Source organism: Rhinoraja longicauda, chromosome 3 (genome assembly GCF_053455715.1).
Source record: "Rhinoraja longicauda isolate Sanriku21f chromosome 3, sRhiLon1.1, whole genome shotgun sequence".
Classification (NCBI taxonomy): Eukaryota; Metazoa; Chordata; class Chondrichthyes; order Rajiformes; family Arhynchobatidae; genus Rhinoraja; species Rhinoraja longicauda.
In genome coordinates this window covers 721,941-736,912 of record NC_135955.1, presented here as the reverse complement: position 1 = coordinate 736,912, position 14,972 = coordinate 721,941, and the positions used below count along the sequence as shown (strand labels likewise).

General features: G+C 52.9%; 1 protein-coding gene across 3 annotated transcripts in view; it reads right to left on the bottom strand.

The window, feature by feature from the left end:
* The window catches only part of LOC144592291 (excitatory amino acid transporter 1-like), a 29,486-nt gene extending 28,231 nt beyond the window's left edge, over positions 1–1,255 (bottom strand). For all 3 annotated transcript variants that reach the window (XM_078396815.1, XM_078396816.1, XM_078396817.1), the window contains exon 1: positions 1,120–1,255. In XM_078396815.1, the coding sequence (XP_078252941.1) occupies positions 1,120–1,255 (136 nt within the window). The remainder of the gene's footprint in view (positions 1–1,119) is intronic.
* Positions 1,256–14,972: the final 13,717 nt, after the last annotated feature.

The following is a 14,972-nucleotide window of genomic DNA, read 5'->3' as shown; positions in this document are numbered from 1 at the left end:
CTGGATTGGGATTAATACAGGGCTGTGGTGAGAGGGATTAGTGTGGGATTAATACAGGCCTCTGGGGAGAGAGTGGGGCAGTGGGATTCGTGTGGGATTGATACAGGGCAGTGGGATTAGTGTGGGATTGATACAGGGCAGTGGGGCAGTGGGATTAGTGTGGGATTAGTGTGGGATTGATACAGGCCTGTGGGGCAGTGGGATCAGTGTGGGATTAGTGTGGGATTGATACAGGGCAGTGGGGCAGTGGGATTAGTGTGGGATTAGTGTGGGATTAGTGTGGGATCAGTGTGGGATTGATACAGGGCAGTGGGATTAGTGTGGGATTAGTGTGGGACTAGTGTGGGATTAGTGTGGGATTGTTACAGGGCAGTGGGGCAGTGGGATTAGTGTGGGATTAGTGTGGGATTAGTGTGGGATTGATACAGGGCAGTGGGATTAGTGTGGGATTGATACAGGGCAGTGGGGCAGTGGGATTAGTGTGGGATTAGTGTGGGATTAGTGTGGGATTGTTACAGGGCAGTGGGGCAGTGGGATTAGTGTGGGATTAGTGTGGGATTAGTGTGGGATTGATACAGGGCAGTGGGATTAGTGTGGGATTGATACAGGGCAGTGGGGCAGTGGGATTAGTGTGGGATTAGTGTGGGATTAGTGTGGGATTGATACAGGCCTGTGGGATTAGTGTGGGATTAGTGTGGGATTGATACAGGGCAGTGGGGCAGTGGGATTAGTGTGGGATTGATCCAGGCCTGTGGGGCAGTGGGATTAGTGTGGGATTGATACAGGGCAGTGGGGCAGTGGGATTAGTGTGGGATTGATACAGGGCATTGGGGCAGTGGGATTAGTGTGGGATTGATACAGGGCAGTGGGGCAGTGGGATTAGTGTGGGATTGATACAGGGCATTGGGATTAGTGTGGGATTGATACAGGGCAGTGGGGCAGTGGGATTAGTGTGGGATTGATACAAGGCATTGGGGCAGTGGGATTAGTTTCATGGGGTTGACACACTGAGTTTCTGCACAGACGCTGCCTGACCCGCTGAGTTCCTCTCTGTGTCTCTGAGACTGGTGCTGGCAGCACAGTGGAGGAGTTGAGGATGATTGGCCATCTGGTACTTACCGGCCACAACAGCCGCCACAGTGAACAGCACAAACGAGTTGTTCTTGCCAAATCTCTTGACATCTTCACAGGTAACCCTCCGAGCCCGTGACTTGGCCACTGTGCGTTTCTGGAAACCTTGCTGGATGCGTTCCATTGCATTTATCACCACTGCCTTTCCTGTGATGCCAGCAGTTATTTTCTCAGTAAACGTTGGGATGGAATGCCTCACAGCAAGCGTGGGCTGAACGCAATGCAGGCGATCACTAGAACCACAAGACAACACACTAATGTACAGTGCACGGCACACGCTTACAGCTAAAGATCAACACGGACCACACACTACCGTGATGTGGACATACAATCATCATTATCATACTTTATTAGCCAACGACTTAGATGAAGGGATTAAAAGTACCATTAGCAAATTTGCAGATGACACAAAGCTGGGTGGCAGTGTGAACTGTGAGGAGGATACTATGAGGTTGCAGGGTGACTTGGACAGGTTGTGTGAGTGGGCGGATGATCCATGGCAGATGCAGTTTAATGTGGATAAGTGTGAGGTTATCCACTTGGGTGGTAAGAATAGGAAGGCAGATTATTATCTGAATGGTGTCAAGTTAGGAAAAGGGGACGTACAACGAGATCTGGGTGTCCTTGTTCTTCAGTCACTGAAAGTAAGCATGCAGGTACAGCAGGCAGTGAAGAAAGCCAATGGAATGTTGGCCAGAGGAATTGAGTATAGGAGCCAAGTATGTTTTGCAACACACGAGGAACTGCATAACAATAAAAAGCAACAGACACAAAATACATGTTAACATGAACATCCCCCACAGTGACACCTCCACATTCCTCACTGTGATGGAAGGCAAAAAAAACGTTCCATCTCTTCCCTTCTTTGTCCTCCAGCGGTCGGGGGCCTCGAGCCTTCTGTTGACGGGACGATCTTGACTCCTCGTCGGGGCAATCAAGCTCCTGCATCGGGGGGAATTCTCAGCTCCCCCGTGCCGGGTGACCTACCCCGGGTCGGGGCTAGTGGAATGTCGTGCGGCTTTTGGAGCTTCCCGACGTCGGTCTCAACCCGAGACTGCGAGCTCCTCGATGTTAAAGTCCACAGGCCACTGTTGGAGCGTCGATCCCAGGCAAGGGATCGCAGGCGCCGATGGTAAGTCCACGGCCCAGGGTGGGGCTCAAAGTCAGTCCCAGGCAAGGCCGTCAGCTCCACGATGTTAGGCCGCAGAACTACAGGAGATACGATCCACAAAACAATCGCATCTCCGGCAAGGTAAGAGATTGAAAAAAAGTTTCCCCCGATCCCCCCTGCCCACCCCCCAACCAATCCTCCCTGCCCATCCCCCAACCAATCCCCCCAGCCCATCCCCCAACCAATCCCCCCTGCCCATCCCCCAACCAATCCTCCCAGCCCATTCCCCAACCAATCCCCCCTGCCCTCCCCCCAACCAATCCTCCCTGCCCATCCCCCAACCAATCCCCCCTGCCCACCCCCCAACCAATCCTCCCTGCCCACCCCCCAACCAATTCTCCCTGCCCTCCCCCCAACCAATTCTCCCTGCCCTCCCCCCAACCAATCCTCCCTGCCCACCCCCCAACCAATCCCCCCTGCCCACCCCCCAACCAATCCCCCCTGCCCACCCCCCAACCAATCCTCCCTGCCCACCCCCCAACCAATTCTCCCTGCCCTCCCCCCAACCAATCCTCCCTGCCCACCCCCCAACCAATCCTCCCTGCCCACCCCCCAACCAATCCCCACTGCCCACCCCCAACCAATCCCCCCAGCCCATCCCCCAACCAATCCTCCCAGCCCATTCCCCAACCAATCCCCCCTGCCCATCCCCCAACCAATCCTCCCAGCCCACCCCCCAACCAATTCTCCCTGCCCTCCCCCCAACCAATCCTCCCTGCCCATCCCCCAAACAATCCTCCCAGCCCATCCCCCAACCAATCCCCACTGCCCACCCCCAACCAATCCCCCCAGCCCACCCCCCAACCAATCCCCACTGCCCACCCCCAACCAATCCCCCCTGCCCACCCCCCAACCAATCCCCACTGCCCACCCCCACATAAAACAAACCAGAGAACATTAACACATACTTTTAAAACACATTAAAAAAGACCAAATAAGACGAAAAGGACAGACAGACCTTAGGCGAGGCTGCCATCGAAGCGCCACCTGGTGGAATACGAGTGACTCAGTGATAGCAGTGCGTGTGTTGTGGTCAATGTGAGCTGCCTGCTGGAAGAGCAAGGCTGACCCAGGAGGGTGTGATCGGTGCGGTCAGGATTACATTCCCTGGAGTCAGAGTCACACAGCACGGAAACAGGCCCTTCGGCCCAACTTGTTCACGCCGACTACTTTGGCGGCAAAAACAAGGAGGCAAGACCTGGGTGTCCTTGTACACCAGTCACTGAAAGTAAGCGTGCAGGTACAGCAGGGAGTGAAGAAAGTTGATGGCATGTTGGCCTTCTTAACAAGAGGATTTCAGTATAGGAGTAAAGAGGTCCTTCTGCAGTTGTATCGGGCCCTGGTGAGACCACATCTGTAGTATTGTGTACAGTTTTGGTCTCCTAATTTGTGGATGGACATCCTTGTAATTGAGGCAGTGCAGCTTAGGTTCACGAGGTTAATCCCTGGGATGGCAGGATTGTCATATGAGGAAAGATTGGAAAGACTAGGCTTGTATTCACTGGAGTTTAGAAGGATGAGAGGGGATCTTATAGAGACATATAAAATTATAAAAGGACTGGACAAGCTAGATGCAGGAAAAATGTTCCCAATGTTGGGCGAGTCCAGAACCAGGGGCCACAGTCTAAGAATAAAGGGGAGGCCATTTAAAACTGAGGTGAGAAGATACTTTTTCACCCAGAGAGTTGTGAATTTGTGGAATTCTCTGCCACAGAGGGCAGTGGAGGCCAATTCACTGGATGAATTTAAGAGAGTTAGATAGAGCTCTAGGGGCTAGTGGAATCAAGGGATATGGGGAGAAGGCAGGCACGGGTTACTGATTGTGGACGATCAGCCATGATCACAATGAATGGCGGTGCTGGCTTGAAGGGCCGAATGGCCTCCTCCTGCACCTATTTTCTATGTTTCTATGACTAGGTTTTATAACTGAGCCCACATTCATGTGGAGCCAGGTCCACATTCCGCTAAATGTCGGATGCCCAGATGGTCTATAGATTTTTGTAAACTGAGATAGCCCTCCTCATTGCCCATTAAATCTCCACAGTTGCTGTCATCTACAAATTTACTAACTATGTTTAATCTATTAAACACAGTTATTAAATTTGTCAGTTTAATCTGTTAAACACAGTTGGTAAATTAGTCAATCTATTAAACATAGGTCAGTCTGAAGAAGGGTCTCGACCCGAAACGTCACCCATTCCTTCTCTCCCGAGATGCTGCCTGACCTGCTGAGTTACTCCAGCATTTTGTGAATAAATATCTTCAATTTGTACCAGCATCTGCAGTTATTTTCTTATATTAAACACAGTTGGTAAATTAGTCAGTTTAATCTGTTAAACATCGCTGGTAAATTAGTCAGTTTAATCTGTTAAACATCGTTGGTAAATTAGTCCGTTTGCTAATGACTACTCAATCGTGACCTCTGGTGCTGTCTGTGTGGAGTTTGCACGTATTCTCTATGACCGTGTGGGTTTACTCCAGGTGCTCCAGTTTATTCCCACATCACAAAGACGTGCAGGTTTGTAGATTAATTGGCCCTCTGTAAATTCATAAATTCATAAATTCTGGGAGTACAATTAGGTCATTCAGCCCATCAAGTCCACTCCGACATTCAATCATGGCTGATCTATTTTTTCCTCTAAACCCCATTCTCCTGCCTTCTCCCCACAACCCCTGACACCCGTACTAATCAAGAATCTATCTATCTCTGCGTTATAAATATGCACTCAGCCTCCACAGCCGTCTGTGGCAAAGAATTCCACAGATTCACCACCCTCTGACTAAAGAAATTCCTCCTCCTCTCCTTTTATTCTAATCCTATGCCCTCTGATCCCAGACTCTCCCACTAGTGGAAACATCCTCTCCACATCCACTCTATCCAGGCCGCTCACTATTTGGTAAGTTTCATGGAGGTCCCTCCTTCATCCTTCTGAACTCCAACAAGTACAGGCCCAGTGCCATCAAACGCCCATCATATGTTAACCTAGTATAAGAAAATAACTGCAGATGCTGGTACAAATCGAAGGTATTTATTCACAAAATGCTGGAGTAACTCAGCGGGTCAGGCAGCATCTCAGGAGAGAAGGAATGGGTGACGTTTCGGGTCGAGACCCTTCTTCAGACTTGGATAACCTCACATTTATCTATATTATAATGCATCTGCAACGCATCTGCCCACTCACTCAACCTGTTCAGCTTATCCTGCAAGTTCACACTGCCACCCAGCTTTGTGTCATCTGCAAACTTGTTAGTGTTACTTCTAATTCCCTCTTCCAAATCATTAATATATATGGTAAACAGTTGCGGCCCCAACACCGAGCCTTGCGGCACTCCACTCACCACTGCCTGCCATTCTGAAAAGGACCTGTTTACTCCTACTCTTTGCTTCCTGTCTGCCAACCAATTCTCTATCCATATCAACACCCTACCCCCAATACCATGTGCTCTAATTTTGCTCACCAATCTCCCATGTGGGACCTTATCAAAGGCTTTCTGAAAGTCTAGATACACTGCATCCACTGGCTCCCCTTCATCCATTTTACTTGTCACATCCTCAAAAAATTCCAGAAGTCAAACATGATTTCCCTTTCATAAATCCATGCTGACTTGGACTTATCCTTTTACTGCTATCCAAATGCACCGTTATTACCTCTTTAATAATTGACTCCAGCATCTTCCCCACCACCGATGTCAGGCTAACTGGTCTGCAATTCCCCGTTTTCTCTCTCACTCCTTTCTTGAAAAGTGGGATAACATTAGCTACCCTCCAATCCACAGGAACTGATCCTGAATCTATTCAACTTTGGAAAATGATCACCAATGCATCCACGATTTCTTGAGCCACCTCCCCGAGTACCCTGGGATGCAGACCATCAGGCCCTGGGTATTTATCAGCCTTCAGTCCCATCAGTCTACCCAATACTATTTCTCGCCTAGTGCAAATTTCTTTCAGTTCCTCTACCCCCTAGACCCTCTGTCCTCTAGTACATCTGGGAGATTGTTTGTGTCTTCCCTAGTAAAGACAGATCCAAAGTACCTGTTCAACTCTTCTGCCATTTCCTTGTTACCTGTAATAATTTCACCCGTGTCTGCCTTCAAGGGACCCACATTTGACTTTACTAATCTTTTTCTCTTAATATATCTAAAGAAACTTTTACTGTCTTTCTTTATATTTTTGGCCAGCTTCCCCTCGTACTTTCCAGCCCGTATTGCTCTTTTTGCTGTCTTCTGTTGTCCTTTGAAAGTTTCCCAATCCTCTGGCTTCCCGCTACTCTTTGCTGTGTTATACATCTTTTCTTTTAGTTTTATTCCATCCCTAACTTCCCTTGTCAGCCACAGTTGCCTCCTACTCCCCTTAGAATCTTTCTTCCTCTTTGGAATGAAATGATCCTGCATCTTCCGGATTATGCCCAGAAATTCCTGCCATTGCTGTTCCACCGTCATTCCTGCTAGGATCCCTTTCCAGTCGACCTTGGCCAGCTCCTCTCTCATGCCTTCAGAGTCCGCTTTGTTCAACTGCAACACTAACACTTCCGATTTAACCTTCTCCCTCTCAAATTGCAGATTAAAACTAATCATATTATGGTCACTACCTCCAAGCGGTTCCTTTACTTTGAGTTCCCTTATCAAATCTGGTTCATTGGACAACACTAAATCCAGAATTGCCTTTTCTCTGGTAGGCTCCAGTACAAGCTGCTCTAAGAATCCATCTCGGAGGCACTCTACAAACTCTCTTTCTTGGGGTCCAGAACCAACCTGATTTTCCCAGTCTATCTGCATATTGAAATCCCCCATCACCACAGTGGCATTACCTTTGTTACATGCCAGTTATAACTCCTGCAGCAACTTACACCCGACATCGGGGCTACTATTTGGGGGTCTGTAGATAACTCCAATTAGTGTCTTCTTACCTTTACAATTCCTCAACTCACGCCACAGTGACTCGACCTCGTCAGTCCCCTATGTCACCCCTCGCAAGGGACTGAATTAAGTCCCTCACCAGCAGAGCAACCCCACCGCCTCTGCCCACCTGCCTGTCCTTTCTATAGGATGTATAACCCTGAATATTAAGTTCCCAGGCCCGATCCTCCTGCAGCCACGTCTCTGTAATCCCCACAATGTCATATCTACCAACCTCTAACTGAGCCTCAAGCTCATCTACTTTACTTCTTATACTTCGCGCATTCATGTACAATACTTTTAATTCCTTACCCATCTCACCCTTCACATCGATCCCTATTACACTTGGCCATACTCTCCTATCCCTTTGTGAGCTTTCTTTCCCGTTAATTCTGGGGGGTTTCTTAATTATTCCTATACTCTCTTTCCCTTTAACTCCGTCTTTGTCTATCCCATTTGACACCCCCCCCCCCCCCCCCCCACTGTTTCGTTTAAAACCACCCTTAATAATCTTGTACGTTTCGATAAGATCCCCTCTCATCTTTCTAAATTCCAGTGAAAACAAGCCCAGTCTCTCTATTCTTTCAACATACGACAGTCCCGCTATCCCGGGAATTAACCTCGTGCCTCAAATAGCAAGAATGTCCTTCCTCAAATTTGGAGACCAAAACTGCACACAGTACTCCAGGTGCGGTCTCACTAGGGTCCTGTACAACTGCAGAAAGACCTCTTTGCTCCTATACTCAACTCCTCATGTTATGAAGGCCAACGATCGCCCAGTCTGCGTTTGGTCTCACCGATGTATGAGAGTCCACATCTTGAACAACGGATACAGTAGATGAGGTTGGAGGAGGTGCAAGTGAACCTCTGCCTAACCTGAAAGGACTGTCGGGGTCCCTGGACAGAGTCGAGGGAGGAGGTATAGGGACAGGTGTCGCATCTTCAGCGGTTGCAGGGGAAGGTACCTGGGGAGGGGGTGGTTTTGGTGGGAAGGGATGAGTTAACCAGGGAGTTACGGAGGGAACGGTCTCTGCGGAAGGCGGAAAGGAGTTGGGAAAATGTGACTAGTGGTGGGATCCCGTTGGAGGTGGAGGAAATTTCAGAGGATTATGTGTTGTATGCGACGGTTGATGGGGTGGAAGGTAAGGATTAGCGGGACTCTGTTCCTGTTGCGACTAGGGGGAGGGGGAGCTAGGATGGAGCGGCGGGGTACCGAGGACACACGAGTGAGGGCCTCATCTATGACAGGAGAGGGGAACCCCCATGCCTTAAAGAATGAGGACATCTCGGACATCCTGGTGTGGAACACCTCATCCTGGGCGCAGATGCGGCGTAGACGGAGGAATTGGGAATCGGGGATAGAGTCTTTGCAGGAAGCAGGGTGGGAAGATGTGTAGTCCAGATAGCTGTGGGAGTCAGTGGGTTTATAATACAACTGCAGATGCTGGTTTACATGGAAGACAGACAAAATGCTGGAGTAACTCAGCGGGACAGACAGCAACTCTAGGTAGAAGCAATGGGTGACGTTTTGTGTTGAGACCCTTCAGACTGAGAGTCAGGGGAGAGGGAGACATGGAGACCCTTCCAGATCTATAAATGAAGGTCATTTATACTTCACAGTGCCTCGGCAAGGCCAGCAGCATAATGAGTCAAACACTGGCCATTTCTCCCCTCTCCCATCGGTCAAGAGGTACAGAAATGTGAAAACGCACACCTCCAGATTCAGGGACCGTTTCTTCCCGGCTGTTATCAGGCAACTGAACCGGCCTACCACAACCAGAGAGCAGTGCTGAACTACTATCTACCTCACTGGAGACCCTCGGACTATCCTTGATCAGACTTTGCTGGCTTTACATTGCACTAAATAGTATTCCCTCATAGAGTCAGAGAGTGATACAGTGTGGAAACAGGCCCTTCATAGAGTCACAGAGTGATACAGTGTGGAAACAGGCCCTTCAGCCCAACTTGCCCACACCGGCCAACAATGTCCCAGCTACACTAGTCCCACTTGCCTGCGCTTGGTCCATATCCCTCCAGACCTGTCCTATCCATGTGCCTGTCCAACTGTTACATAAACAATGGGATAGTCCCAGCCTCAACGACCTCCTCTGGCAGCTTGTTCCATACACCCACCACCCTCTGTGTGAAAAAGTTACGCCTCAGATTCCTATTAAATCTTTTCCCCTTCACCTTGAACCTATGTCCTCTGGTCCTTGATTCCCCTACTCTGGGCAAAAGACTCTGTGCATCTACCCGATCTATTCCACTCATGATTTTGTATATCTCTATAAGATCACCCCTCATCCTCCTGCGCTCCATGGAATAGAGACCCAGCCTAATCAACCTCTCCCTATAGCTCACACCCTCTAGTCCTGGCATCATGTATCTCTACTATAAATGGCCTGAGGTCCCACACCACCAGGATCAGGATTAGCTACCTAACTGCAACTGTCAGGGTCTTGAACTGACCCGCACAACCCTAATCTTGCCTCACCAACGGAATACTGCGCTCTCCCCGTGACCTGCATGGGTTTTCTCCAAGATATTCCTTTTCCTCCCACATTCCAAAGACTTCAGGTTTTGTGTGTTAATTGGCTTGGTGTAAATGTATAAAATGTGAGATTGTCCCTCGTGTGCGTCGGGTGGTATTGATGTGTAGGGTCAGTGAGGTCACGGTGGGCTGATAGAGACACGTTTCTGCGCTGTGCTTGTAAACTAAACACCTCTTGCAACTTGTTTTTGTTGCTAATTGTTCTTTGCACTAATGACTTTTTAGTTTTAGTTTTAGTTTTTAGAGATGCAGCGCGGAAACAGGCCCTTCGGCCCACCGGGTCCGTGCCGCCCAGCGATCCCCGCACACTAACACTATCCAACACCCACTAGGGACAATGTTTACACTTACCAAGCCAATTAACCTACAAACCTGTACGTCTTTGGAGTGTGGGAGGAAACCGAAGATCTGGGAGAAAACCCACGCAGGTCACGGGGAGAACGTACAAACTCCGTACAGACGGCGCCCGTAGTCAGGATGGAACCCGGGTCTCCGGCGCTGCATTCGCTGTAAGGCAGCAACTCTACCGCTGCGCCATCGCATCCTGTCTGTACTCAAGATAGACACAAAATGCTGGAGGAACTCAGCGAGACAGGCAGCATCTCTGGAGAGAAGGAATGAATCTCTGGAGCTAAGAAGGGTCGAGACCCTTCTTCAGACTCAAACTCTTGACCCGAAACGTCACCCATTCCTTCTCTCTGGAGAAGCTGCCTGTCCCGCTGAGTTACTCCAGCTTCTTGTGTCTGTCTTTGGTGTAAAGCAGTATGTGCAGTGCCTTCCTGCACCCCTTCACACATGCTTGCAACCGCTCCCCTCTCCCACCCCCAGGTTCACACCCAGCTTGGGGGGCGGCTTCTGTCAGCTGTCTACCCCCCCCCACCCTGTAGCCCTCAAACCGTCACCCTGAACCACCCATCCATTACCCCCTGACCAACTTGCTTTTCTTCAAACTTCTTTTGGGCTTCACGTGTAATTTGTGTACAATTTGTTTCTGTGGGCAGTCTGAGTCGGTGTACCAGTCATCCAACTGCAAGATTGCAAACAAGATTTCCATTGTACCTGCAGCTCACCAGACCCGTGGGTCTGACAATAACTTTGAAAGCATATATATACTGGGCTTCTTTACGCTGGAATTTAGACGGATGAGAGGGGATCTTATTGAAACATATAAGATTATTAAGGGGTTGGACATGCCAGAGGCAGGAAGCATGTTCCCAATGTTGGGGGGAGTCCAGAACCAGGGGCCATAGTTTAAGAATAAGGGGTAGGCCATTTAGAACTGAGATGAGGAGAAACGTTTTCAGTCAGAGAGTTGTGAATCTGTGGAATTCCCTGCCTCAGAAGGCAGTGGAGGCCAATTCTCTGAAAGCATTCAAGAGAGAGCTGGATAGAGCTCTTAAGGATAGCGGGGTCAGGGGGTATGGGGAGAAGGCAGGAACGGGGTACTGATTGAGAATGATCAGCCATGATCACATTGAATGGCGGTGCTGGCTCGAAGGGCCGAATGGCCTCCCCCTACACCTATTGTCTATTGTCTATTGAACGACGCTCCTCCTGGTCCAGATGTGGTCTCCGGACCAAAGCAAGGTAACGGCTTTCCTCAGCACTAAACAACATTGTCAGCATCCCCCACACCGTTCCTACCGTGTCCTTGTGTGAGCCGTGCTCGCTGGTCGCTGGGTCTCCGACCACCACAACCCCCCCCCCTTCACCGCTGCCAACGTTTCCCCATCCTCGCCCATCCCAGCCATAACACTTCCCTGCCAGAAAACCACTTATTTCTGTCATCAGTTTGTTTAATTGGGCGGTCATGGTGGCGCAGCGGTAGAGTTGCCGACTCACAGCGAACGCAGCGCCGGAGACCCGGGTTCCATCCCCACTACGGGCACCGTTTGTACGGAGTTTGTACGTTCTCCCTGTGATCTCCGTGATCTTCCGTTTCCTCCCACACTCCGAAGACAATAGACAATAGGTGCAGGAGGAGGCCATTCGGCCCTTCGAGCCAGCACTGCCATTCAATGTGATCATGGCTGATCATTCTCAATCAGTACCCCGTTCCTGCCTTCTCCCCATACCCCCTGACTCCGCTATCCTTAAGAGCTCTATCTAGCTCTCTCTTGAATGCATTCAGAGAATTGGCCTCCACCGCCTTCTGAGGCAGAGAATTCCACAGATTCACAACTCTCTGACTGAAAAAGTTTTTCCTCATCTCCGATCTAAATGGCCTCCCCCTTATTCTTAAACTGTGGCCCCTGGTTCTGGACTCCCCCAACATTGGGAACATGTTTCCTGCCTCTAACGTGTCCAACACCTTAATAATCTTATACGTTTCGATAAGATCTCCTCTCATCCTTCTAAATTCCAGTGTATACAAGACGTGCAGGTTTGTAGGTTAATTGTCTTGGTAAATGTAAACATTGTCCCTAGTGGGTGTGGGATAGTGTTAGTGTGCGGGGATCGCTGGTCGGCACGGACCCGGTGGGCCGAAGGGCCTGTTTCTGTGCTGTATCTCTAAACTAAACTAAACGAAGTTCTGTTCCAGCGCTAATCGCACTGAAGCCCCTGTACGCACCAATCAGCAGTCCGTGGACGTCAAGCGAATGCCCCTCAGATATGGTGCTTAGTCCTGGAAACAGGTGGCCAATCCTCTCCTTGGTGGAAGGGACCCGGAATTAACCAGCACAGTTAAAGGCACAACGGAGCTGTGAGGAGGAGCATTTAATATTAAACACAGTCACAGAGCCCTCTCACAACTCCCACTAGCAATGCTTGCATTATGCTGTTGCTTACCTCCCCATCCCCCCCCCCCCATACACTGACCCCCCCACACACTGACCCCCCAAACACTGACCCCCCCCACACACTGACCCCCCCCCACACACTGACCCCCCCATACACACACACTGACCCCCCCACACACTGACCCCCCCACACACTGACCCCCCCCACACACTGACCCCCCCCCACACACTGACCCCCCCCCCACACACTGACCCCCCCCACACACTGACCCCCCCCACACACACACACTGACTCCCCCACACACTGACCCCCCCCCACACACACACACTGACCCCCCCACACACTGACCCCCCCACACTGACCCCCCCCACACACACTGACCCCCCCCCACACACACTGACCACCCCCCCACACACACTGACCCCCCCCCACACACTGAACCCCCCCACACACTGACCCCCCCACACACTGACCCCCCCCCCACACTGACCCCCCCCCACACACACTGACCCCCCCCCACACACACTGACCCCCCCCCCCACACACACTGACCCCCCCCCACACACACTGACACCCCCACACTGACCCCCCACACACACTGACACCCCCACACACACACTGACCCCCCCACACTGACCCCCCACACACACACTGACCCCCCCCACACACTGACCCCCCCACACACACTGACCCCCCCCCCACACTGACACCCCCACACACACACTGACCCCCCCCCCCCCACACTGACCCCCCACACACACACTGACCCCCCCCCACACACTGACCCCCCCACACACACTGACCCCCCCCACACTGACACCCCCACACACACACTGACCCCCCCCCACACACTGACCCCCCCCACACACTGACACCCCCACACACACACTGAACCCCCCCACACACTGACCCCCCCACACACTGAACCCCCCCACACACTGACCCCTCCACACACTGACCCCCCCCACACACTGAACCCCCCCACACACTGACCCCCCCACACTGAACCCCCCCACACACTGACCCCTCCACACACTGACCCCCCCCACACACTAACCCCCCACACACTGACCCCCCCCCACACACTGACCCCTCCACACACTGACCCCCCCACACACTGACCCCCCCCACACACTAACCCCCCCACACACTGAACCCCCCCACACACTAACCCCCCACACACTGACCCCTCCACACACTAACCCCCCACACACTGACCCCCCACACACACACTGACCCCCCCCACACACACTGACCCCCCCCACACACTGACCCCCCCCCCACACACTGACCCCCCACACACTGACCCCCCACACACTGACCCCCCCCACACACTGACCCCCCACACACACACTGACCCCCCCCCCACACACACTGACCCCCCCCCACACACTGACCCCCCCCACACACTGACCCCCCCCCCCACACACTGACCCCCCACACACTGACCCCTCCACACACTGACCCCCCCCCACACACTGACCCCCCACACACACACTGACCCCCCCCCACACACTGACCCCCCCCCCCCACACACTGACACCCCCACACACACACTGAACCCCCCCACACACTGACCCCTCCACACACTGACCCCCCCCACACACTAACCCCCCACACACTGACCCCCCCCACACACTGACCCCCCCCCACACTGACCCCCCCCCCACACACTGACCCCCCCCACACACTGACCCCCCCCACACACTGACCCCCCCCCACACTGACCCCCCCCCCACACACTGACCCCCCCCCACACACACTGACCCCCCCCCACACACTGACCCCCCCCCACACACACTGACCCCCCCCCACACACTGACCCCCCCCACACACACTGACCCCCCCCACACACTGACCCCCCCCACACACTAAACCCTCCACCCTCACCTTCTCCCTCGCCCCATCCCTCTCTCCCCCTCTCTCTTTCCCCCTTCACCCTCTCCCCCCTCTCCCCTCTCCCTCCTCTCCCCCTCTCCCTCTCTCCCCTCCCCCCCCCCTCCCCCCTCCCCCTCTCCCCCTCTCCCCCCTCTCCCCTCTCCCCCTCTCCCTCTCTCCCCTCCCCCCTCTCCCCCCTCTCCCCCTCTCCCCTCTCCCCCCTCCCTCTCTCCCTCTCCCCCCTCCCCCCCTCTCCCCTCTCCCCCTCTCCCCCCCCTCCCCTCTCCCTCTCCCCCCTCCCCCCTCTCCCTCCTCTCCCCCTCTCCCTCTCCCCCCTCCCCCCCTTTCCCTCTCCCCCCTCTCCCCCTCTCCCCCTCTCCCCCTCCCCCTCTCCCCCTCTCCCCCTCTCCCCCCTCTCCCTCTCCCCCCTCTCCCCCTCTCCCCCTCTCCCCCCTCTCTCCCTCTCTCCCTCTCCCCCCTCCCCCCCTCCCTCTCCCCCTCTCCCCCTCCCCACTCTCCCTCTCTCCCTCTCCCCCTCTCCCCCTCTCCCCCCTCTCCCCCCTCTCTCCCTCTCCCCCCTCTCCCCCTCCCCCTCTCCCC